Source organism: Chelmon rostratus, chromosome 4, assembly GCF_017976325.1.
Source record: "Chelmon rostratus isolate fCheRos1 chromosome 4, fCheRos1.pri, whole genome shotgun sequence".
Lineage (NCBI taxonomy): Eukaryota > Metazoa > Chordata > Actinopteri > Chaetodontiformes > Chaetodontidae > Chelmon > Chelmon rostratus.
Window position 1 is genome coordinate 21209052 of NC_055661.1, and position 22519 is coordinate 21231570.

The 22519-nt window shown below is 43.3% G+C and overlaps 3 protein-coding genes across 4 annotated transcripts; 1 reads left to right on the plus strand and 2 right to left on the minus strand.

Moving 5' to 3' along the window:
- Positions 1-1655: 1655 nt before the first annotated feature.
- fam78bb (family with sequence similarity 78 member Bb) lies at positions 1656-3810 on the minus strand. The gene is made up of 2 exons (XM_041936041.1): positions 3434-3810; positions 1656-2178 (listed from the first exon to the last, which is right to left on the minus strand). Exons 1-2 carry the CDS (start codon positions 3808-3810, stop codon positions 1656-1658), a joined length of 900 nt encoding a protein of 299 aa, XP_041791975.1.
- A 2655-nt stretch (positions 3811-6465) lies between these two features.
- Positions 6466-10630, plus strand: rex1bd (required for excision 1-B domain containing). Its single transcript, XM_041935328.1, has 5 exons — positions 6466-6602; positions 7097-7179; positions 7387-7591; positions 9367-9455; positions 9667-10630. The coding sequence occupies exons 1-5, from the start codon at positions 6600-6602 to the stop codon at positions 9737-9739; spliced, it is 453 nt and encodes a 150-aa protein (XP_041791262.1). The 5' UTR covers positions 6466-6599; the 3' UTR covers positions 9740-10630.
- Positions 10149-22071, minus strand: crlf1b (cytokine receptor-like factor 1b). 2 transcript variants are annotated; one of them, XM_041935325.1, is made up of 8 exons: positions 21971-22071; positions 19017-19295; positions 17982-18111; positions 17598-17770; positions 15053-15210; positions 14355-14523; positions 12096-12277; positions 10149-11233 (listed from the first exon to the last, which is right to left on the minus strand). In XM_041935325.1, exons 1-8 carry the CDS (start codon positions 22023-22025, stop codon positions 11210-11212), a joined length of 1170 nt encoding a protein of 389 aa, XP_041791259.1. In that variant the 5' UTR covers positions 22026-22071; the 3' UTR covers positions 10149-11209. The 2 variants fall into 2 exon arrangements, with proteins under 2 accessions (XP_041791259.1, XP_041791260.1); XM_041935326.1 differs by having other exon boundaries at positions 12092-12277.
- Positions 22072-22519: the final 448 nt, after the last annotated feature.

Consider the following 22519-nt stretch of genomic DNA (forward strand, 5'->3'; position numbering starts at 1 on the left):
CACTCATGCAATTTGGTAATGAACTGATTGTTAAGTCCCATTTGTTTAATTTCTCCTAATGAGCCTTGCAGTTGTGAGCACGCCAACATCCTAAACTATGATGGTGAGCATGGTAATCATTATACATGCTAAACATCAACATGTTAGCATTGTCACAGGCATGTTGGTGTGTTGCTTGAAGCTTTTCTTGGTGCACCCTCTTTAAATGCCATTTTTAAAAGCTACAATCACTGAGGAAATTTCATTCATTCAATTCATCTCACTGACAGATATTTCAAAACTTACTCAGAGAAAATCCCCCAAATCTTCACAGCTAAATACAAACTGGAAGTGAGTTAGAAGCTGTGTTTTGTTGTAATTTAGGCAAACCGATTCTTTAAGTCTTCTAACATAAATACAGTCCTCTTTCACTCCAATCTTTGTTCTTTGATAACATATACTGTCACTCTGTTTCTGTTGCAGAGGACAAACAGAAGACAGACTCATTTTATGACTCGTAAAATAAAGTACCCTTGCCTCTTCACCTCATAAATCTGATCAGATGGGACACAGGAAAGACAGAACTGTGTGTCTTATTGTAGAAGGCTGTCATCAACACAGGCATCGCTGGCTTTCAGAAGGCAGGGAGCGAGAAGCTCTGCAGCTTGGATGAACTGGCCATTTGTGTTTTAAAAAAAAAAAAAAAAAAAAAAAAAACATCCCGCTGCGGGGCTTCATTTAAGATTCCTCTCAGTGCACAAACTGTGTGCATACCGCCGAATCCGAGCTGTGATTTCTGCATTTTCTATGATATGTTAAAAAAAACAAAACAAAGTAGCTCTGAGGATGCATGTATATTGACAATCGTTCTGTTTGTAGCATAATCACAAATGAGGCCCCTGGTGTGTGTGTTTGTGTGTGTGTGTGTGTGTGTGTGAGTGAGGCAGTCTGGTGTGATGAAGCAGCAAGACCCAACCCTGGGGCTCCATTATAGAAAACACACAACCACAAACACATACACACATGCCTGCACACCCACACTCGCATCATCTCTGAAAGCACATCATCCAGTAACGTCTCGGCTGGTATTGTGGTTATCTCCGTCCGTAATTAATGAACCCCGCAGCAGTGTCGTCCTCCTCGGACCCGTTTGACACAAAGACACCAACACCTTTCCTTGGTTACACTCTTACACAGCACTTAACTGTACAGTAACAGGGCAGGCCAGTATTATGTCGTCATTAAGGCTGAAGAACCTTTTTAAACAGGGTCAGTATTTAGGCTTGATCGCTTCTTTCTGGGCCTGAGTAGCTACAGTACAGGTTTGTGTTACATCCCAGCACTGATGGCGGATTTCAAAGTTAGCTTTGTTCAGTGGTGCCGGGCTGGAGTGGAGGCCTGGGTACCCAGCAGCTCGACAGCACCAGGAGGAGAGACCAACATACTTTCTGGATTGTCAAAGGCAGCGGTGGGGAATTAAGGCAGTTGTCCCCTCAAGATTTTACACGCAAAATGACTGCAACTCTGATTTGTGCCATTGACAGTTCAAGCCTGCTTACAGATCTTCGTTTTGTCCGGTTTTTGTCTTTATCTGATTATCTTGTTCGCCGTTTCGCTGCTGAAGTGGCCCACTATGATATGATGTATCAAACGGCCAATCAGACGCTCTCAGCGCTCTACTTGGGCGGTATGACGACAAGCGGAGGCCCTCTCCTCGGCCTCCACATCAGAACCTGGGCGTCGTTGGCGTTGGGCCTCCCCATGGCGTTAGGAGGGATGGGTTCCATGCGGGTCAGCACCCGAGGTTGGTCCTGGTGCACCCGGCCCACCAGCCTGGCCCTGGAGCCCAGGGGGAGGGATGGATCCACCGATATGTCGACCCTCATCCTCCACTTGATGGTGTGGAGCAGGATCTTTTCCCTGGACGTGGTGTTGAGCGCCACCAGCCAGGTGGTGAAGCTCTGGTCCCTTTTGATGTTAGTCAGTAAGGGTGTGTTGGATTCACTGACCGGCACAGCCCAGGTGACGCTGGGGTAAAAATTGTCATTCATGCTAACAATGAAGCGCGATGGCTTGGAGGTGGGGCCCACGATGGTCACCGTCTCTGTTGTGTTTCCGTACCAGGGGTAGCTCACGCCGTCTGAGTCGCTGATGGCCCTCACCAGACCTTCTCGTAGCTGAGGCAGCTCCCAGCTCGACCTGAGAGGAGACAGACAGTATGAGACTGGAAACAAGGAGATTTCTGGGTAACTGCAGTCCATTCATTTAAAAGATACAAATGGTGATACTCTATCTTTTAACTTCTGTTAAGTTGCTTTTTAAAGGCCTAATCAGTTGTTTTTTTTCCCAATGAAACCTGCATCTCTCACACATTATTCAATAGTTGGATCAAAGGATGAATGATAAGGATTTTGTTGTTTCTCAACCGTTAATTGAAAAAACAAATCCCTTTCAAATAGTACATTGATTACTCAGTCAACAGAAAATATAGGACTTTTATTCCATAATTATCAATATTAATAATTTAGGTAATTTATCAGGTACAATAGCCAAACATTCTGAAGTTCCAGCTTCTCAAATGTGTGCTGGTTTGCCAAATCAAGCAATTCAAAGATGTCATCAAATCATTTGTTATCTTTCTTTTTCTTTTTCTTTTTACATTTTTAATGCTAAATAGTTAATTGAAATAATAACTGACATAACTGAGAAATGATCACTGGCACACTTGTGTGTCTGAGGTATTAAAAGTTGTGAATTTCTGTTTACAAGGAAAACAGCAGAGGTGGGGAGATCATGTACAGTTCCTACCCAGACACGAGCTCGCAGTGAGACGACAGCCGGCTGGAAATGATATCAAGTGGTTCAGTGTGTCAGTGGATTAACATCATCCTTTTGTTGTGCCCATCAGTGTTTGTCATCTGGTGGCCCCCTTCCATCTATTCGTTGTGCTTTCATGACCAATCTGATGACAAGCCACCCTAAACCCCATCCTCTCACCCCTACGCCCACCCACTCCCTAAATCCAAGGGGATTAAACACCCCCTCACATATGCCCTCCAGATAATGTGTGTGTGTGTATGTGTGTGTGTCGTGGGGGTGTGGGGGAGGACATGTCTCCGTGGGCACAATTTGAGTGCGAGAGCATCAACTGTTGTTTAGCTCCTTTAATAGCAGCTTTTCTATTTAGGTGCCAAAGTCACAGGAACAGAATCTGTCGGTGGGCGTTTGAATGAAGGAGGCTGACGAGCACAGTTAACCTGCTGCGTGCACAAATGCTCCTCCATGTAACTCAGTGTGATGCACACAGCACGTTATTGTACAGAGAGTGCACGAGCATGCATGGAAACCCTCGCGCAGGCTGGACGCACGCACGGCACGCGCACAGTTGTTTTTTTTTTCTATCTGAAAGCACGTCACAGTAATGGGGACGCAGGTGACAGAGGTGTGAACTCACATGCCGACGTCTCCGTAGGTGTTGTAAAATTCCATCTGGGTGCACGCCTGGATCCAGCCCACCACCCATGTCTCATTGCGCGGAATAGGGGGCATCACAATCCGCGCCGAGGCTTTGAAATAGGGCGTCTTGTACCGAAGCACTATGGGCGAGTTCTCCTCAATGACAGTCGGACAGTGGTCTATGGTGGCGGACAGGTCGTACACCACGATGTTCTCTCGTTTGATGCGTGACTTGTTACAGGCTATGCTCTGGATGCAGCCCATGGCTGTGCAGGTGAAGGTGATGGTCAGGAGCAGCCAAGAGAGCCTGACAGGCCTGGGGAACAGCACTGCTGACCGGGACTCGACCAGGATCAACACTATGAGGCCGTGCATCAGATGAAGCTGTAAGGCAAAGGTGGGTGCTACCACGCTGTGGGCCCAGATCAGAATCACAATAAGGCTTCAGTGAGGGGGGGACAGCTGGGTCCCGTGAGACCAGGATCCAGGTTCAGTCCCTCCGTGTCAGCAGGCAGCCGCCCTGCTGATGTGCGGGCGCGTCAACCCACTCCAGGGGCGCTGCTCCGTGGCTAACCCCGTGCTCTGACCTCCCTGGAGGCGGCGAGCCACAAGAAAAAGTACCCTGCAGGGATCAATAAAGTGTCACATGAATTTTTGATTGGGGTCTGATTGTTTCCTCTCCACTCACACAGTGCGCGCTGTTTCCGCGCGCCCCCTCCTCAAGGATCCGACCCACCTGCGCTCCTGCACGAACCCCTGCCGGTAACCTTTGATCCTCTTCTTCCTTCCCCGAGATGTCATGTCATAAGAGGCGTCGGGGGACCGGCGGACACCGGAGCGCCGGCAGGGGGACCCGGTGGTCGGGCGGCGAGGCTTGTTGATGCGGCACTGCACATGAGATGCTGCTGCTGCCGTTAACCCGAGCAGCGGCGTTACTGTCCGTCATGCCTGTCGACTCGACGGGAGGGAAAGCCGGTGAAACAAACAAACCCAGCGAGTCCGAGCATCTGTGATGGGGGAGAGAAAAACCGCTTCCTCTTGCAGAGTTAGACGACACAGGCGGGTTGTTTCCGATCAGAACCAGGGAGGCGATCAGCTGCAGATAAACCGGCTGTCCACATCTGCCACACGCTGATCAAACGATGGCATTAAGGCTAAAAAATAAAAAAAAAATCAGATAAACAGTGTCACAGTAGCCGTGCAGCGCAGCGCATACGCCGCTCGGCATCCTCATTTGCTGAAAGCTGCATGGCTGTGTGTCGCTGTTCAGCCTGCGTGGTGCTGAAGATGCTGAATGGACCAATGAACGGCAGAGGGAGACTGAAGGCGTAGGAGTGCCCGCGTCTGCACAATAGTGGCTTTACGACCTCTTTCCACCATATTGGAATAATGCTTTCTAATCGCATAAACACAAAGCAGACTGGGCTCAGATAAGCCTCCATTGGACGGCCTGTAATTCTTGTTAATGGGGCTGCAAGAGAAGAAGCAACAGGTATAGTCTTTGCTCTCAGGGACTATTTTTTAAGTATTTAGTCCAGATGTTGTGCTTAGCAAACATCATTTTCTATATAATTGTTAATACATTGTGATAATACATCCTATAGAGTTAAATGTAAAGAGATGGGGGTGTTTCTTATTGTGCAGAGGAACATTTGATTGGTTGGTGGGAGTCAGCTGCTAGAGGCATTACGCCATTTTTCAAAATAAAACCGTCAGAGCCTTGCCAAAACAATCACAAGGTACATTAGTCCCTGTTCCACTGCATGATCCCCCTCAGCAGGTGCAGTTGGCCCAACTATCCTGGAACTATAAAAAATTGCTCTCCTCCATGCAGCCTTAAAAGTTGAGATACAAAAAAAGGAAAACTCCGGATAAAAACTCCTGAAAGCTGCAGCTACCAAGTGGACCTCGCTGTGAGATTGTTTTACCAGCTGGTGTTTCCAAAGTCAAAAATAAACTTCTGGTGTGTTGATCTTCATCCTGTTCTTTTAATAAAAGACCCCTCCATATTTACAGGCATCAGATACACTGATGACCTGTGACAGGCCAGGCCTACTTTCAGCACCTATCTTGCTCTCAGTAACATGAGTTATGACAAGACAGATCAAATGACGTTACTGGACAGATGTTAACTGTTGAATATGTACACCACTTCCAGAATAAATAACAGCTTCTTACTGCTAAACAATTTACAGCCAGCCAGCAGCCAATGCATTCCATAGTTGACATAAACACACACACACATAAACCTTATATATTTTTATTGCTACTTTGTGCATATGTAAAAGTATGTTTATATCAGAAGTGTGTCTTTTTTAATGCTTTCATTATGATATACTGTATGCATTTTATTGGACATATTCTGATATTTTATTTTACTATTGCATTTTTTATGCAGGATTCACTGAATATATTTAATGTTTTAGTGCTTTTGTCTTGATGGTTTTGTGTCAAAATGTCTTTTTCTATTTCATTTAAACTTTTTATTGTTGGAATCATCTAAATCTTTTGAACTTTAATTGCATACATTTATTGAAATACCACATGAGCCACTGTCAGTTCATTTTACCTTTAAGAATTACAATGCATTCACTGCTATTTCACTTTATGGAACAAATGTACCAACTTGTTTAGACCTTACACGCCTTCTTATAATTTGTGGATAGCTACAACAAGCAAAGAAAAATAACATTTGCAGGAGCTACCAGCACACAAGTGTATAAAAAGAGTTTTGCTTTGGATCTATGAATAAAGACAAGTTTGTTTTATATTGACACTCTGTCTACATTGTGAATTAATTTAATCAATTTGTGTAAGGACCTTTCAGGATGCTCTGGGATCATGAAGAACAACTGGCACGGATGTAGCAAAGTTTAGCATCACCACACAGGAAAATATTATCACAAATGTAGCTCTAAGGCTGATAATAAACACGAAATTTTAACAATGAATTACAATGTTTAAACCGTCCGTTGCTGTATGAGAACTTTTATTTTGAAAACCAACTGTATACCCTGCGCAGTGTCGTCACCTCCGTGTAGCAGGAACAGACAGGCTGCTGATTCACTTACTGAGAGATACAACGTCCTATTTTCATGAAAATATGAACATGTCGCTGTTATAAACTGCGGAAACTCAGCGACAGCATTTCCAGCCAGGTCACCATGGTGAATATCTGACTCTTATCCTACAGTTAAATGTCTGAGAGGCTCAAAACTAATACTTCCACATGTGCTTAGCTAAGCTAATGCTAATGCTAACTTGGCGAGTGCAGCTGAGGTTGATGCGTTGTTATCAGAGTCATTGGGCAGCTTGTTACCTCTGAACTTTTATTTTAAGCTTTCTTCTTTTCTATAAAAGTATTACATCAATATTCAAAATTACATAAATGAAGTGTTTTTTTTTTTTTTGATAAATCCATTAATCACTTAGCCCATCAATCACAGGTTATCAGAGCTCTTGCTGGTGAAACTGCTCATTTAGTCCGTTTAAAGACCAAAACATGATTAATCTGTTATAATATGGATGCAAATATTTGCAAATCGTAATATTTTTTCATCCGTTTTTCAGTAATAACAATATTTTTTCAACTTTTAAGTATTTATATTCAGTCAATTTTCTCAGCTCTGCATGTTATGTATTAACTGTCCTCTCCCTGTAGGTCCCTACAGACTTTAAAGCCCTGATCCAGAGGTTTTATCACCTTCAGTCTGAGCGGGTGGAGACGTATCAGCTCTTTGAAGAGTGAGTTTGGATCCAGTAACAACTAACACATTGTTAACTGTAGTTACTATAGTTTCTGCATACACCTGTACACACTTTCACATGTCCTCCTGTCTGCAGCCATCATTGTTCTTGATTTCAGACACATGGACAAGTCTGAATCATACTCCTCATTTATTTCTGCTTGTTTTTTTCTTGGTGTTGTTTTTGCTGCTGACTCCCTTCCAGAGGACATGAGGCCTACTTGAGGACAGGGCCCCATTATGACTTCGACCACTACAGGCAGCTGGTCCATGAGATAACACAGGCCTTCTGCGGCATCTCCAAGGAAGTGCTGGAGATCAAGGGGAGGCTGCACCATGAGTTTGACAGGCCAGACCTTTCTGAGCACATCGACAAGCTGCAGAGCAAAGAGAAGCAGAAACTTGAACTGGTGAGTAAACACACTCTATGTGGTTTTTATATTTCGTCCAAAAGACAGCAGTGAAACATTAAGAAACATTTTTACAATACCAAGTGTGCGTATGCTTTGATTTAACACTACATTGACTATATTGTGGAAAGGTGGACCTGCTGATGATACCTTTTTCAACAATGTACACTGGTTGTCCTACATATAGAAGGTAAAGGAGACATAATCAGCTTATTTTTAGATACAGACTAATGATAAATAGACATAACTAACATTTTAGTACAGATAAACTCAAGAGACTTGCAAATGGTCGTGATTGATAATTTAACTGGGTACTGGGAAGAAGACATAAATATAAAGCTAAATGAATAAGTCAATCCATGAATAACTGACAAAATTAAAATAGGGTTTACTAATAACAGAAGAAAACAGCCAAAAATCAAACCAAAACCACCGGAGTGAATAAACAGCTAAATTTACAAACAGGCCATTGTTTAAAAGGAGAATCATTTCCTCAGTTTGCTTTTTGATTTCTGTAGTTGTATGTAAATGTAGTTAAATGTGATTTATGTAGTGGATGACTAATTCTTTCATTGTATTGTAATTCTTCCATTTGAAATTTCTTTGTATTTGTAAGTTATTGTAAGTTCACAATTTTGGTTTAATGTTTGGTACAGTTCCATAGTTTCACCACAAGGAGGCAGAGTTCTTAAGCAAACAGTTTTTACCACTGACATTTGCTCCTGTCACATTTTTGACTGCAGTACATGAGAACTGCACCTGTATGGAAACAGCACAGTCATGGAGAACTCAAAAATGTCTTTGATGCACTTTAACACAGTTGTAATGCCAACAGTCATAAAAACAATGCAAGCTGAATTTCTATGAGAATTTAGTTTCCAAAAATGAAAAAAAAGAAATCTATACATACATTTTTCTATGTGCCCACAAATGATACCAGTATTGGAAAAGAAACAAGGGGGGGTCTTCACATGCTATACATACTGAAATATTTCCACAGCCTGAAGTTCAGTCGACTTTTCACTGAATTGTTGTCATGTGACGTGTTTCAGGTGTCAGTGTAGACATTCATGGCTCGCAGTTGCATTGAGGAACACAAAGTTTGATGTTTTTTACAGGATCTGGTTAGTTTCTTTTGGCCAAATTTGAAATGAGCCATGTGAAATAAATTGATATTGATGAAATGTCACCTTAAGCTTAGATTTTGGTTATTTTTTTGGTTTGTAGCATGAAGTTGGAAGTTTGAAAATTCTACGATAATTTATGTTGTACCGTTTCTGGCTATGATAAACATGTAATTTTTGGCGGGAGATTTAAAAGAAAACGTGCCTTTCAACCCTGCTGGATGGTTGTGTGGTAAAAGATTCACTCAAGTCATAAATATTTTAAGCACCACTTGTCCACGATGCTTCTGATGAGATTATTTTGGGCTTTTTGTGCTGACCGGACAGCAAACAATGATTTCAGTTGAATTAAAGTAATTCAGTGCTGCTACAGTGGTTCTCCAGTGGAAAGCTGCAGTCCGTCTGTGACTCTCATCATGGTTGGACAGACAATTTGAGCGTGTCTGGTGCTAAAATGTGCTTCACACATCTGGTGATCAGAGGTGATGTGCAGCACTGTATGAGGTTTTACACTCCTTTTATAATATTCACTTCCTTTCTGCCAGTAATGTCATAAAGCTCCTATTATCTTAAAGTCCATCCTGTGTCTCCTCTCCGTCCTCCACCGATGAATGCTTTGCATAAATCGTATCTGATGCGCCTTCTCCACAGACAGCCAAGCTGCAGCTGGCCAGGCAGCGGGCCCAGGATCACCCGGAGGACGAAGACTGTCAAGAAAAGATTCAGGAGATCAAGCACGAGTAAGAGCAGCTATTACCTCCCCTCTGTTTACTGCGTTAGCTCCCCGCTGACCCATCCACTCACTATCAACCTGCTGTCGGCTGCAGAACTTCCTGCTTCCTCCTAATTTAACAGACTATCCTTTGTTACCACTGTAACATCATAAATCTGTCAGAGATATTCAGTAATTTGTTGTAACGCAGTGTGTTTTCTGGGCTCCTTCCTTTCCAGGATCATCAAGAACAAAGAGGCTCTGAGTGAGATCATGCAGGACTTCAAGTATGACTCTGAGGAGTGTGATTGACAGGTGGCTCCCAGGAGGCCTGTAGCCTCCCTCTCACATCACCACCAACAGATCCACTCTGCTCTGCTGCGACTTCCATCTTGGACTCCTCCGCTGCACTTATCGATCCCCCTCCGGCCCCACCCTGCTGGCTGCTGCAGTCTCATTCCACCCAGGGGGCTTTTCACATTCTGGCTCTGTGTGTTTCTCTCTGTCGTCATGTGCTTGTGTTAATACATGCATCAGCAAAAAAGAAAGGAACAGAAACTCTGTTTATATTGTGAAGAAATGTGTAAATAAGGTTAAATATTTTTTGGAGGCTCATCCAGCGATCTTTGTTTACTTTCTGAATTGTATTTTTAAATTAAAAAACCCACTTTCCAAGTTTTATGTTTTACTGTTTTATACGTTATACACAGTATTTGTCAGAAGGCATTATTGGTGCTGTAAATTAATATAACTTAGACAAAAATATTCTTTAAATATGCAGTTATAAAAATATAAACATTATGAAAATGTCTTTACATAGTCTACAAAGACACAGGACAGTATATACATTTTACACAAAGTGAGGCCTTATTACAATTACTGATACTGTGTTGTACTAAACTACATGAATGGTTTGAGACAACATTTTAGAGAAATCCCTGTTTGATTACTGTGTTTAAAACCGCTCATTAGTTCACTGAACTACAACAGAAACAACAGCTTAGTCGGACTGTCCAAAAATTACTGGCCTCTATTTTGCTAATTGATCAATTTGTAGCAGAACATTCACTGGTTCCAGTTTCTCAGTTGTGAGTGTTTGATTCCCCTTGTTCATATCATTTTAAACAATATTTTTGGGTTTTCCACAGCTGCTCAGACAAAAGATCTGAAGGTGTCACCTTGGAAATGCCCACTGACTGTTTTTCACAATTTTTCGATATTTTATAGATGTACAATTAATCAGTTAGTTGAGAAGCTTATCAGCAGATCAACCAATAAAAAATAATTGTTAATTGCAGGCCAACACTGAACTAATTATTTCCAATAGTAACACATGTAGTGCTAACTGTCCTAATGGGATCATCGATCACGGGGATCTCACATATGCGGATTTGCTGGGAGAAAACATTACAAGATTTGCGATAATACCTAAAAAAATGCTGCTTGACCTGGAACAGCAGGTTCAGGATTGTACACTTTGTTCTGTGCACTGAATAAAAGTGCAGTTACTGAGGGTCTAAATATTTGTGTTTGTGCGAACAGATCTAACAGACAGATTGGCCCAGCGGAAACGGCAGAACAAGGCTGCATTGTCTCACTTCATTTATCTTCCACCCGGGCCCTTTAAACTCAAGTTGAGGCTGTATGACCAAACACTGCAGTATCCCTCAGGCTGAGGGCGTTGGACCTCTCGCACAGATGGGACCTTCGGGGGCCGTTATCTGTCAGTGTTTCTTGATGCTGTTCTTGAATTAAACACCACGGTGGTGCTGAGCGGCGGTGCTATGAATTATCGTCTTGTAGAATCTGAGAAGACAAAAGCAGATGGTTCACACAGGGATAATTCAACGAGAGATGCCTTGTAATTCACAATCATCACCATAATTGCTCTGTCTGGCTGCCACTTTTCTCTCACCCTCCCCCCCCTTATTTATTTTTATTTTTTTGCATCATCTCTTTGTCATTCTCTGCGTATCGCTCCCCGGACCCCTGCTACCTCTCTCTCAAGGTAATCAATGGGAACCTGTCACGGCTTATGAACAAAGACATTATTCAGGAGACAGCCTGTGCCCTATAGAGCACAAAAACCCAGAGACCGCTGAACTAATTGAGTCAGGTGGAGTGAAGGTCTCCGTGAGTTCGAGGGCTGAGCAGCAGAGGATGTGGCTGAAAGTATCTCAACTCCTCAAGAAGTCACATAAACACAAAGGGGACGTCGTGCCATTTGGCCCGAGTTATTTCGCTGAAAGGGGCTCCCTCACGCCAGGAGGAAACACAACAGGAACACATTACAGCGGGGCTGTTAATTACATGTCCATGTTCGCTTCTCTTTGTTGTGGCCATCAGCTGAAGATCAGACGTCTACATCGTTAAAATATGTAATAAAATCAGAGTGCATATCTGCTTTTATGCTCCCACTTTTGTGCCAGTAAAGTCAAAACCGCACATTTTACCTGATCATAAAGCAAATACGCGCTGAAACTTCACAGAGCCAGTTCAAGAGAAATCAGTCCTCTGTGTGTTTGTAGAAAAAAAAATGCTGACCGCATGGCATAACAAAGGCAGGGTCAGAAATTCAGCTTCAATGCAGCAGCGGCTGTTTGTGTTTGTGCGAGCGGCTCAGCAGGGATAATGAAACGAGACAGACGGAGAGGTTCTGCTTACCTACCTGGTTGCGCGTTTTGTGCGTTTTCTGCAGCCACACCCTCCACTGGTCGTACAGTTTGATCGACATGCCGCTGCAGCCGGACGCGTGCTTGCGGACCCAGCCGAAGAACTGCTTGAGTTCCCGCCGCAAGGTGGAGTTCTGCTGACCGGGCTTAGGATCGCACGAGCCGCTCTGCAGCCGCCCTGGGAGGGGAGGAGGAGGGAAGGAGGAGAGACAAAGGAGGGAGTGAAGGGAGGGAGAGAGAACAGCATCAAGGTTATAGTTAGGGCAAGTGTTCGCACAGGGTGGTGTGTAGATGCTTGCCGTGTAATGTGTCAGCACACATGTGACTGACTTTTGTTTGCCACTTTTTCAAAAGCTATGAATTCATGCAGTCAACATTTTCAGCAAAAATAAAAATAAAACTCCAAACTCATGCAGAAAGATCCAAATACAATAAAACAGATGCTGTTACGTTTGAGCTGGAAGTAATAATTTCACATTGTTTTTTGTACACAGACCTCTGTGGAGAGCAGCACTGATACTAAATGAATGAACTTTGTGAAATAAAGAAAATTGAAATGTTTTTTTTAAACAGCCTGGCTCTGGTTTCACCACTTTGGTCTGGACAGAAATATCTTTACAACCACTGGATGGGCTGCCATAAACTATTCATGTCTCCAACAGGATCGGGTGTAATAACTTTAGTTATTCCAACTTCTTGTCTAGCACCAACTTTCTTTTTGTCCAACACTTCAGTTTATGACCGGCAGAGCTAATGATATTCCCATCAGCTACTTTAATCAGCTATTTTGTATTTAGTGCTAATTAGCAAACATTAGCAATGCCAACATGCTAAACTAAGATGGTGAACATGGTAAACATTACTTAAACATTTGGTGTCGCTTTCAGCATGTTAGCATACTGATGTAGGCATGTAGCTCAAAGCACCGCTGCTTGGTGACCATGGTAGATTTTAGCTTCTGAGCAGCAGCATGTTAGCATTGTCCCTGAGCACATTAGCATGCTGATGTTAGCATGTAGCTCAAAGCACCACTGCTTGGTGGCGATGGTTAAGTGCAGCTTTTGAGAATCATGTTAGCATTGTCATTACGAGTGTTAGCATGCTGGTGTTAGCATGTAGCTCAAAGCACCAATGCTTGGTAACGATGGCTAAGTGCAGCTTTTGAGAATCATCATGTTAGCATTGTCATTATGAGTGTTAGCATGCTGGTGTTAGCATGTAGCTCAAAGCACCAATGCTTGGTGACGAAGGGTAAGTGTAGCTTTTGAGAATCATCATGTTAGCATTGTCATTGTGAGTGTTAGCATGCTGGTATTAGCATTTAGCTCAACGCACTACTGCTTTTTGGCCATGGTGACATCTAGCTTCTGATCATCAGCATATTAGCACTGTTGTGAGTGTTAGCGCGCTGATGTTAGCATTTAGCTCAAAGCATCGATGTGCCCAAGTACAGCCTCGCAGAGTTGCTAGCATGGTGGCAGATTCTTTTTTGGTCCAGTAATTTAGCACATTTTCAGTGAATATTTCTGATGGCTCATGTAGCTTACTGTTGCATACAAAGAGAAGAGTTTGTCGGTTTAATGTTCCAAACTGTGGAGCTGATATACCAACTTGGCTTTCTGGAGAGGAAAGGCTACTGAAAGCCGTAAGTCTGCTACAGTCAATTCTTTATGGCAAACAACAGAGCACCATAACGACTTCCTCCCTCTTGGGAGTAAATACCGCATGACCAGTGCAACTCATTATCTGCTCCTCCTCCTGCTCCCAAACCTGCTTCCACTCAAGCTTTATGGGCCCTGTGTGTGCTGCCGACACACAACCATCTTTTTAACTTGATCAATCTTTGAAGCCGACGACCAGAATCTATCAAGAGTCCCCCTGGCTCTTTGCAGTTCCGTCTAATCCTCTGCTGGGAGATCTCTATCAAGGTATCTAGCCTATTGATGTCTGGTTTCTCCTGGGTCACATGCGGTTTGGATCTGCTTGTTCAGGATGTTGAAACAAGGATAACGGCATTGTTTTTCTGGCTTTAATTGGCGATGAAAGGTTGATTATTAGAAAGGAACGAATGGTCAAGATTTGTGGGCATCGGAAAAGTTTGGGAAGCATTTTAAAAGGCGGAGACAGACAGAGTACTTTTAAACATTTGGTGAATTTTATAGTGAATGTCCACAAACACAGGCACTGTTTCCTTCATGTAGTCTTGTATTAAAATGACTTGCCCTGCATCCATTTCTTTTGTGCAGTGTACTCACCACTGCTGGGGGTGGAGGCGGCAGCCGGGTGGCTCCAGTCGCTCCAGATGCCGGCCTTCCTGGAGCCATAGATGCCCACTGGATTGCACCTCACCTGGACAAAATAGACGGTCCCGGGCTGGAGGCCGGCCAGCCGACATGAGGTCTGGTTACCTACATCATCCACCACCTGTGAGAGGGAACAGAATGATGGGGAGGATGTAATAAGAACAGAAGAACTTTGTTCTGCTTTCATTTTGAATGTCGGCTGGCTTCAAATATATTTTAACATTATTTGCTTAATCCTCTCGTTCAATAGTAAAGGAGTCAAAGACATACAGTATGTACCTACACAATGGAGAGAAATTATCAAGAAGCTGTGGGCAGAACACATCAAAGAAGCAGTTTGAAAGAATGACGGCTTCTTAAAAAAGCTCCACGGCTGCACTTTTGAATCAAAGTCAGCCTTTGATTCAAAATTTACCAGCAAAGAATCACCAGCAGCAGTCAAGGCTTTCACACTTGTACTATTTGCTTTATAATGAAAGCACAGACAAGAGGCTGCAGTTGCAGCAGGACCAAGTTTTCTGCGCATCATTTAATTGATCAGTCGGTGCTGCAGCTCAGGTATTTCCACCGCTGCCTGCCAGGCGTCAGAGCTGCAGTGGAACTGTGTCTGTGCTGGTCTAAAGGTTTGTGTGAGGGAGCGTGTGGACCACCTTCCATTCAGTGCTGTCCTCCAGTCTGTAGCGGATCTGATATTTGGCCTGAAACAGGACGTCCTTGAGCTCGGGGGGGCTGGCCCAGCGGACCGTCAGCTGGTCCTCAAGGTCGCCGACGCGACTCACCTGCACATTGGCAGGAGGGTCGGTGGTCACTGCGCGGACAAGGACAAGTGTTAAAAAGTTTGTACACAGCAGATGTACAGCATGTGCGGCAAGGATACAGGATGCAAGAGGCTTGAATGACCTCTGGAGAGATTAAACCAAACATATTGTGTTATATGACAACACTGGAGGCAGAAAAACATCATGTCTCATCAGTCTTCATGGTGAGGTTGATCAGTGCTGAGCCAGCCAACTGCCACCTGTCTCAAATACACGTTTTTATTTATTCAAATGTTTTTTAATGTTAAAGCCTCCTCACATTCAAATCCTCATCTGGTCTTTGGTTTGTCTTTCAGTAACTGTTTATGGAAAATAACCCTGAGGAGGTCAGTGAGTGTCAAATGAAAAGTGTTACTCAGTTGCATTATGGGAAGTATAGGATCCAGTGTTTCTGGAGCTTAACCCATCCTGGGGACTAAAAGTGTGGATACCTCACAGTCGGTAAAGCACTTTGTTTAGCTCTGATTTACCACATGGTCAAAGCAACAGTGTGTGTCCCACCGATACATGCTATTGCCCAAGATAAACTGTGCTTACATACTGAAAATCAGTCTATTCAGACAGCTGTGACTGAAAGAATACAAATAGTAAGTAAGAAGAACATAATCCTGCTAGGCACAATATGAAGCTGAGAGAATAACATTACAATAAAAATAAATACTTCCACCTGAACAGGACAATTATGGACAGTGGTGGAAAGTAATTAAGTACATTTACTCAAGTAGAATTTTGAGGTACTACACCTGAGTACGCTACACTTCTACTCCACTACAATTCAGAGGCAACTATTGTACTTTTAACACCACTTTGACAACTTAAGTTACTATTTACTTTGCAGTTTTAGTTTAATAACAAAAAATACAATCAAAAAATAAATTCTGATGTAATATTATGGATGTAAGATAAAACTTTATTGATCACAAGCTACCCAGCGGATACACTACATAAAGTACTAAAACCACCTTTGGAAGCTTGATGAATGGTATTGCAACTTTTACTTAAGTGCAAATTGGTGCAACCATTTAGAAACAAGCAAGTCTCAAACACTCATCATCCAGAAGTCTTGTGCCATATGTAAAGATGTCGGTAACTTTCCGTGAGAATAATGATTTAAATATTTACATCCGAATATATAAAAAGTCACATGACAGAAAAAGTCCTGGTCCTGTCCTGACGGGCTGGCAGGCTTTGGTTCAGGTCAGTCTGTACTTCCTCAGTCTGTACTAAACAAAACATTTTACCCTCTGCAATAAAGGACGCAAACACATTCAGTGCTTTGAAGGAGAGAAAGATGGAGGGAAGGATAAAGGGGGCGGCAGCACGAGAGACAAAGAAAGGAGCTTATTAAATGTCTTGTAAAAGCGGTTCCTGCTGGAAACCTTCAGCTTCGTACGTCCTCCACGGCTGGCGCGTGACGCCATTTCTCAACTGATGTACTTCATTTGTTCTATCGCATTCAGCTCGAGAGAGAGCGAGGAACACCAAGCCACAACAAACGCTCCCCGAGCGTCTTGTTTATTGAGGCGGAGCAATGCATCATACATGTGGCAGCGTTCTCAGCCCACTCACAGCTCCAAGTTGTCTGTTCCTCAGTGTGCAGCGAGGACGAATGGAGGAAGAGGATGCTCGGCCACGAAAGATAAACACTGCTTTCATAATGTGGCGCTCACTGGAGGCCACAATGCCTCCAAACTGTAAGGAATACCTGCTATCGCTCGTACATCATAACCTACCTCTTTGGGAAACCTAAGCAGCCAGAGAACAGTTCATCCTTGCAGCCTAAACACATCATGTTGTTACTGCGGCATGTTGAAGGGAACTATAATAATTAATCTCCTCCGCTCAGGAGAAGTGTGTTAGCCATATGTAGGAGACCTGGGCACAAACAAATGTCAGAGCGAGAAAAGAAAAGAAAGGAGGAGAAAGAAAAGGAACCGAAAGGAACAAAAAGGAAAGGAAAGGAAAGGAAAGGAAAGGAAAGGAAAGGAAAGGAAAGGAAAGGAAAGCAGAGGAAAGGAAAGGAAAGGAAAGGAAAGGAAAGGAAAGGAAAGGAAAGGAAAGGAAAGGAAAGGAGAGGAAGGGAAAGGAACTGAAAGGAAATGACAGGAACCAAAAGGAAAGGAAAAGAGAGTAACAGAAAGGAATGGACAGGAAAAGAAAAGGAAAGGAAAGGAACAGATAGGAAAGGACAGGAAAGGGGCGGAATGGAAAGGAAAAGAAAGTAAAGGAAAGTAAAATCACGTGAAAGGAAAGGAAAGGAAAGGAAAGGACAGGACAGGAATAAAAAAAGACAGGGGGAAGAGAGGAAGAAAGGAAACTGTTGTGGTACTTAACCTCCAGGAGCCAAAAAAGGAAAAACAACCTTTAATTTACCCACCTACATCGAGGATGTCGAGGGTGGTGATGTCAGAGGTGGCGGAGCCCAGCTGATTGGCCGCCTCCACCCAGATCTCATACGGGGTGAAGAGGGCGAGGTTGCGGGGGATGTGGCAGGAGTAACGCTGCTTCCCTGCGCTGTCATTTTCACACTCCTTCTCTCTGCCGTACCACCTGGACAGAAGTGACCAAAATGAAACCTGGAGTCTGTTTCTGGAAAGGCGGAGCGATTATTTTTAACACGAGAAACACGCCGCAGCCCCTCAGTGCGGTCTGCGCCGCAGCTACAAGCCGCGCCGATGCACCAGCACACCTGTTCTGGTCTACCTGAATTCTCTTGGACGAGGTGATCACCTGTGAGCTGCAGCAGGTCTGGGGCGCTCACCTCAGTTTGTACTTGAGGGTGTATTTGGTTCGGATATGGGTCTCGCCCCACCCCCCCGGCCTCCACCTGCAGCTCAAGTCCTTGGTGTTGTGGGACCAGCACGTCAAATTAACTGGTTTTTCTGGAGGCACTGGAGAGAGAAACGAAGAACAATGGAAACACAAAGTTTAAAGAAAGAACGTAAAAAGTGGGAGCGGAGTGAAATACTAACTGTATTGTATACTAACTAAAAATAAAAATAAAGTTCATAACAAACATGGCGTTTGTGAGTCTCATAAAGTTTCATAAACTTTATATTAAGATGCCTTGAATAGATAAACAGATCGACAACTGTGTCCAAAAGAAGCTCCGACTATTCACGTCATTAATTATGATTTTAAATAGAAATGCAAAACTGTTGAGAGAGCAAACATGCAAACACATCCTCATATTCATTCATGGGGTTTGTGTCCTTGTGTATTGACAAGAACATTGAAAATGCTCCCAACAGAGTTTCATTTCAGGTGTTGTTATCTGGGTTTGTATTTATTCAAAGTAAAGTTGTTAAAGTTGTTTGTTTACTGGGACGGGAAGTTAGCTGTTAGATAAAAATGGACAATTAGGAGAAGCAGCATGCTTTAGACTAACTTACATCACATTTTCAAATGATATATATCTACTAAATAACTGTGACAATTGGCTTCTTAACATCCTGAATTTACTGTAAGTTTTGTTTCCAAATGTATTTTTTTCATAAAATATTAATTTTCTCTTAAAATTGTTGCTTTTGTGGCATTTTTAAGACCCTTTGAACTTAAATCAGGGATGTCCAAACACCAGATTTTGAAGCTGAAAATATACAGCGTGGTATCTGCTCATTACCCAAACACAGTGACAGACATCATAAAGTAATAACTCGGATTTAAAAGAAAAGAAAAAAATAATTTAATTCTATTAATGATATAATGAATATGGCTGCTGTCCACTATCAGCCAAACGCTGGCAGAGATGAACTGATAATGGTGTTTTTACACGGACAGAGAAGCCTCGACTCACTGCCCACGTAGAGACATGAACCAGCCAGGACGTGTCCATCTGCTCCGTGACACACGAGGTTGTCTCCAGACTGCTGCCGGGAGCCGTTGAGGTTGTGGATGGTGACACCGAGGGCGTCGGGGCTCACGGCGCCGTAGGTGCTGCTGGACAGACGCATCCCGTTCAGCGTCCAGTACAGCGTGCTGGAGCGGAGGCCGAGCTCGGGGCTCAGCGTGCACGTGGCGGTCAGACTGGAGCCGATGCGCAGGACGGGATCCTGAGGGGAGATCACTGCGACATCTGGGTGGTGGACAGGCAGACAGAGACACACGCACACACTTAACCCAAGTCCTAACATGTGATGATTTACGTTCTGGGGACTTTTGTGTTTTGTCCCCATGAGGCAGTCGAGTCCCCACAATGTGTAAACAGATTTATGTCCCCACAACATGAGTCATACATGCACACACACTCTTTCAAACTCAGCTAGTATTAAAAAACTTTCTCTTCTAAAGCTCCTTTTTTTCCTTCATGTCGCGCTTTCATTGAATTCTATTAGCAGACCCCAAGGTGATGCCTTCAAATGACTTGTTTTCTTGTTCCGAACAAACGTAATGTGTTTACAGAGACACATAAATCAAGGAAAAGATGCAGATTGTCACATTTAAGAGACTGAAACCTGCAAATATGTTGCTTCTTTGCCTGAGACATAAATGGTTAATTAATCTTTCAATGGGCTGCATGTTGATTCATTATGGAATGTAAATTTGTTTTAGTTGTTTCTGTGATTTCACTCCTTTTTGATGGTTTTGCAGCCTGTGTCCAACTATTATATTGTGTTTCATTCCTGATCGTGAGCACAAGCCCACTGCTTTTATTAGCTTATGTATATTTCTTAAAATGTAAAAGTAACCAAAGCCAAAAAAAAAAAAAAACTAGTAAACTTGCTGACATTGTTTTTCTAAGAATACCACAGTGCATTTGCTTTTACTTTTTAGGTTTTTAGCTCCCTCTAAATGAATTAGACTCTCCTCAATAACACGCATTAGGTCCTGGGGAGCTGTTCCTCTGCACACTTTGATTTGTTTAAGTGTTGAACACACTGTTTCCACATTTCTTGCCAGGCGTAAGAAAACTTTGTGTTTGTGTGAGGAGGAGGAGGAGGAGGAGGAGGAGTGCAGCAGCAGCAGGAGCAGCAGCAGCAGCACTGCACCACAACAGAGCAGGAGCTCAGCACATATTTATGACCCAGTAATGAAGTGGATTTATGGAGCCTCTGTAGGCTCAGTCGGAAAGGTCACCCCGGTTTGTCGGTAAAATCCCTGAATGCTTTTCCATACCGCGACCCCTCTTAGACCTGAGGTTTGCTGTTATGATTGATGCCCATGAGAAACCCTCTGCAGTGCGTTTGAACGTTACCACTGCGCTGCTTCTCCACACAGATACGAGGATTAATGTGTGGAGTTTTATTCGCCGTGCTGCAGGTGTAGCTTTCCCGACACATGTGCCGCTGCATGAAGACATGTGCAGAGATGAGAACTACATGTAAGGAGGAGTGACGCGTGTTTTCATCACACGTAGAGACGCCGCTTACGGCTCAGTTTCTCGGAGCCTGAGTCAGGATACTGTGTCTTTGTGCATCTCCTTCACGCGAACGCGCCGATGAACGCTGTTTGTTTCCATTTGTCTCATCAGCTACATCACCACCGTGTCTAATAGGCCTCGTTCTCAGTCTAATCCACCACTGGGTACACAATCACATCTAATGACTGCTCTCATATTAAAGTGGTGTCACTGCATCAGGAACTATTTTAGTGGAAAATTGGGCTATAATTTGTGTTTTTGTTGACACGATCGTTAGTTACAGCGTGATCTAATCAAACGTTTCCCAAATAAAGGGTCAAGCGATGTGATGACCTACACCACAACCTGCTATTCTGTGTAAATATCCCTCGATGTATTATGTCCTCATGGGAAATACACTGGATTATTATTGGATGTAACTGGCCAGTGTCAGTTAGTGGATTTCTTGCAGATGTATTGGTCTCTGCGTAAATGTCAGCTGATGAAAACAAGAACTGGCAGCACAGAAATGTCAATGATGTGTTTGAGTGTATTTCGAAAGTGTCACCATAACATAATTTGTCCACAAACTCGAATGAAAACAAAGAATATTGGCTGATTAACGTGCAGTATAGAGCTGCAACACTTAAAACTGATTAGTCGTCAATTATTAAATGAATTGCCAACTATTTCGATCAATGATTCATCAGTTTGAGTCTTTTTTTTTTTAAAGTTAAAAGTGATTATTTTCTGGTTTTTATGACCGTAAACTCAATATCTTTGGGTTGTGCACATACAGGACATTCGAAGACATCACCTCGAGCTTTGAGAAACACTGATCGACATTTTTCACCATTTTGTGACATTTTATAGGTCAAACGACGAATCGAATAATTCAGAAAATAACGGACAGATTAATGAAAATAAAGATGATCGTTAGTCGCCACCCTACTCTAATATAGCTGTCAGATTTTTTTTTACATTCCTGCTTATCAATAGTGATATTCGACCATTTGACATGATTAGATAAAAACAAATGTCCACATCCGAATATTTTAAACAAACGCTGTGTCTATTGATTCTCCCTAATCATATACTACATCAATACATCGATATCGTGATATAAAACAACGTAGACCACGATAATGGAATTTATCCAGATCGCCTACTTCTAATAACCTCTGGAACTTCTTGCAAACTGTGTTTACCTACTGTGATTATTATAGGCGGGGCGACACTAACACCTGGGCAGGTGAAAAAAAGTTACTCTTCCTGCTGATTTAAGTTCGTCAAATGATTTCTAACTCGTTTTGTTGTAAACACTGACAGAATGCGCAGGTAACCACAGACCCCCGGCTCGTGCATCAGGTTGTGTCTGTCTGTCAGCTCGGCAGTAAAAGTTTGGTACTCACGAGTCGAGGAGAGCACGTGAGGAGCAAGCAGCAGGAGGAACGTGCAGGAGAACATGGTTCTGTCCGCGGGAGGGGTTCTGCGCTTTTCTTCGTCTTTTTCTTGTTTCCGGGACGCGAGGAGCAGACGGGGAGGTCAACCCGGAGCAGCTTCACTCTGCAGGAGACCAGATTGAGGTTTGCTTCCTCCTCAGCCCCTCTTCGGCTCTGCTGCTGCAGCTCAGACACTCAGGTTCACACTGTTCGCTCCTCCCTCATTCTCCCACACGGCCACAAGTCATTACTGATCCTCTACATGTCTCCTCCCTGACACACACGCGCGCGCACACACACACTCAGAAAATTCCCTACAAACTTTCTGCACTGTTCATTGTTTTATCATTAGTGATATGTGGTTGGCTGCTCCAGGTGAGCTCGCGACGCCTTATGTAAAACTTCCAGGTAGGTGTGTAATTAATACAATTTTACCGACAAGAAATATCAATGTCCATATGAAAATAATATTCTTTTCCTGAAATGTACTAAGTGGTGGAATGTAACTTAGTATAATTA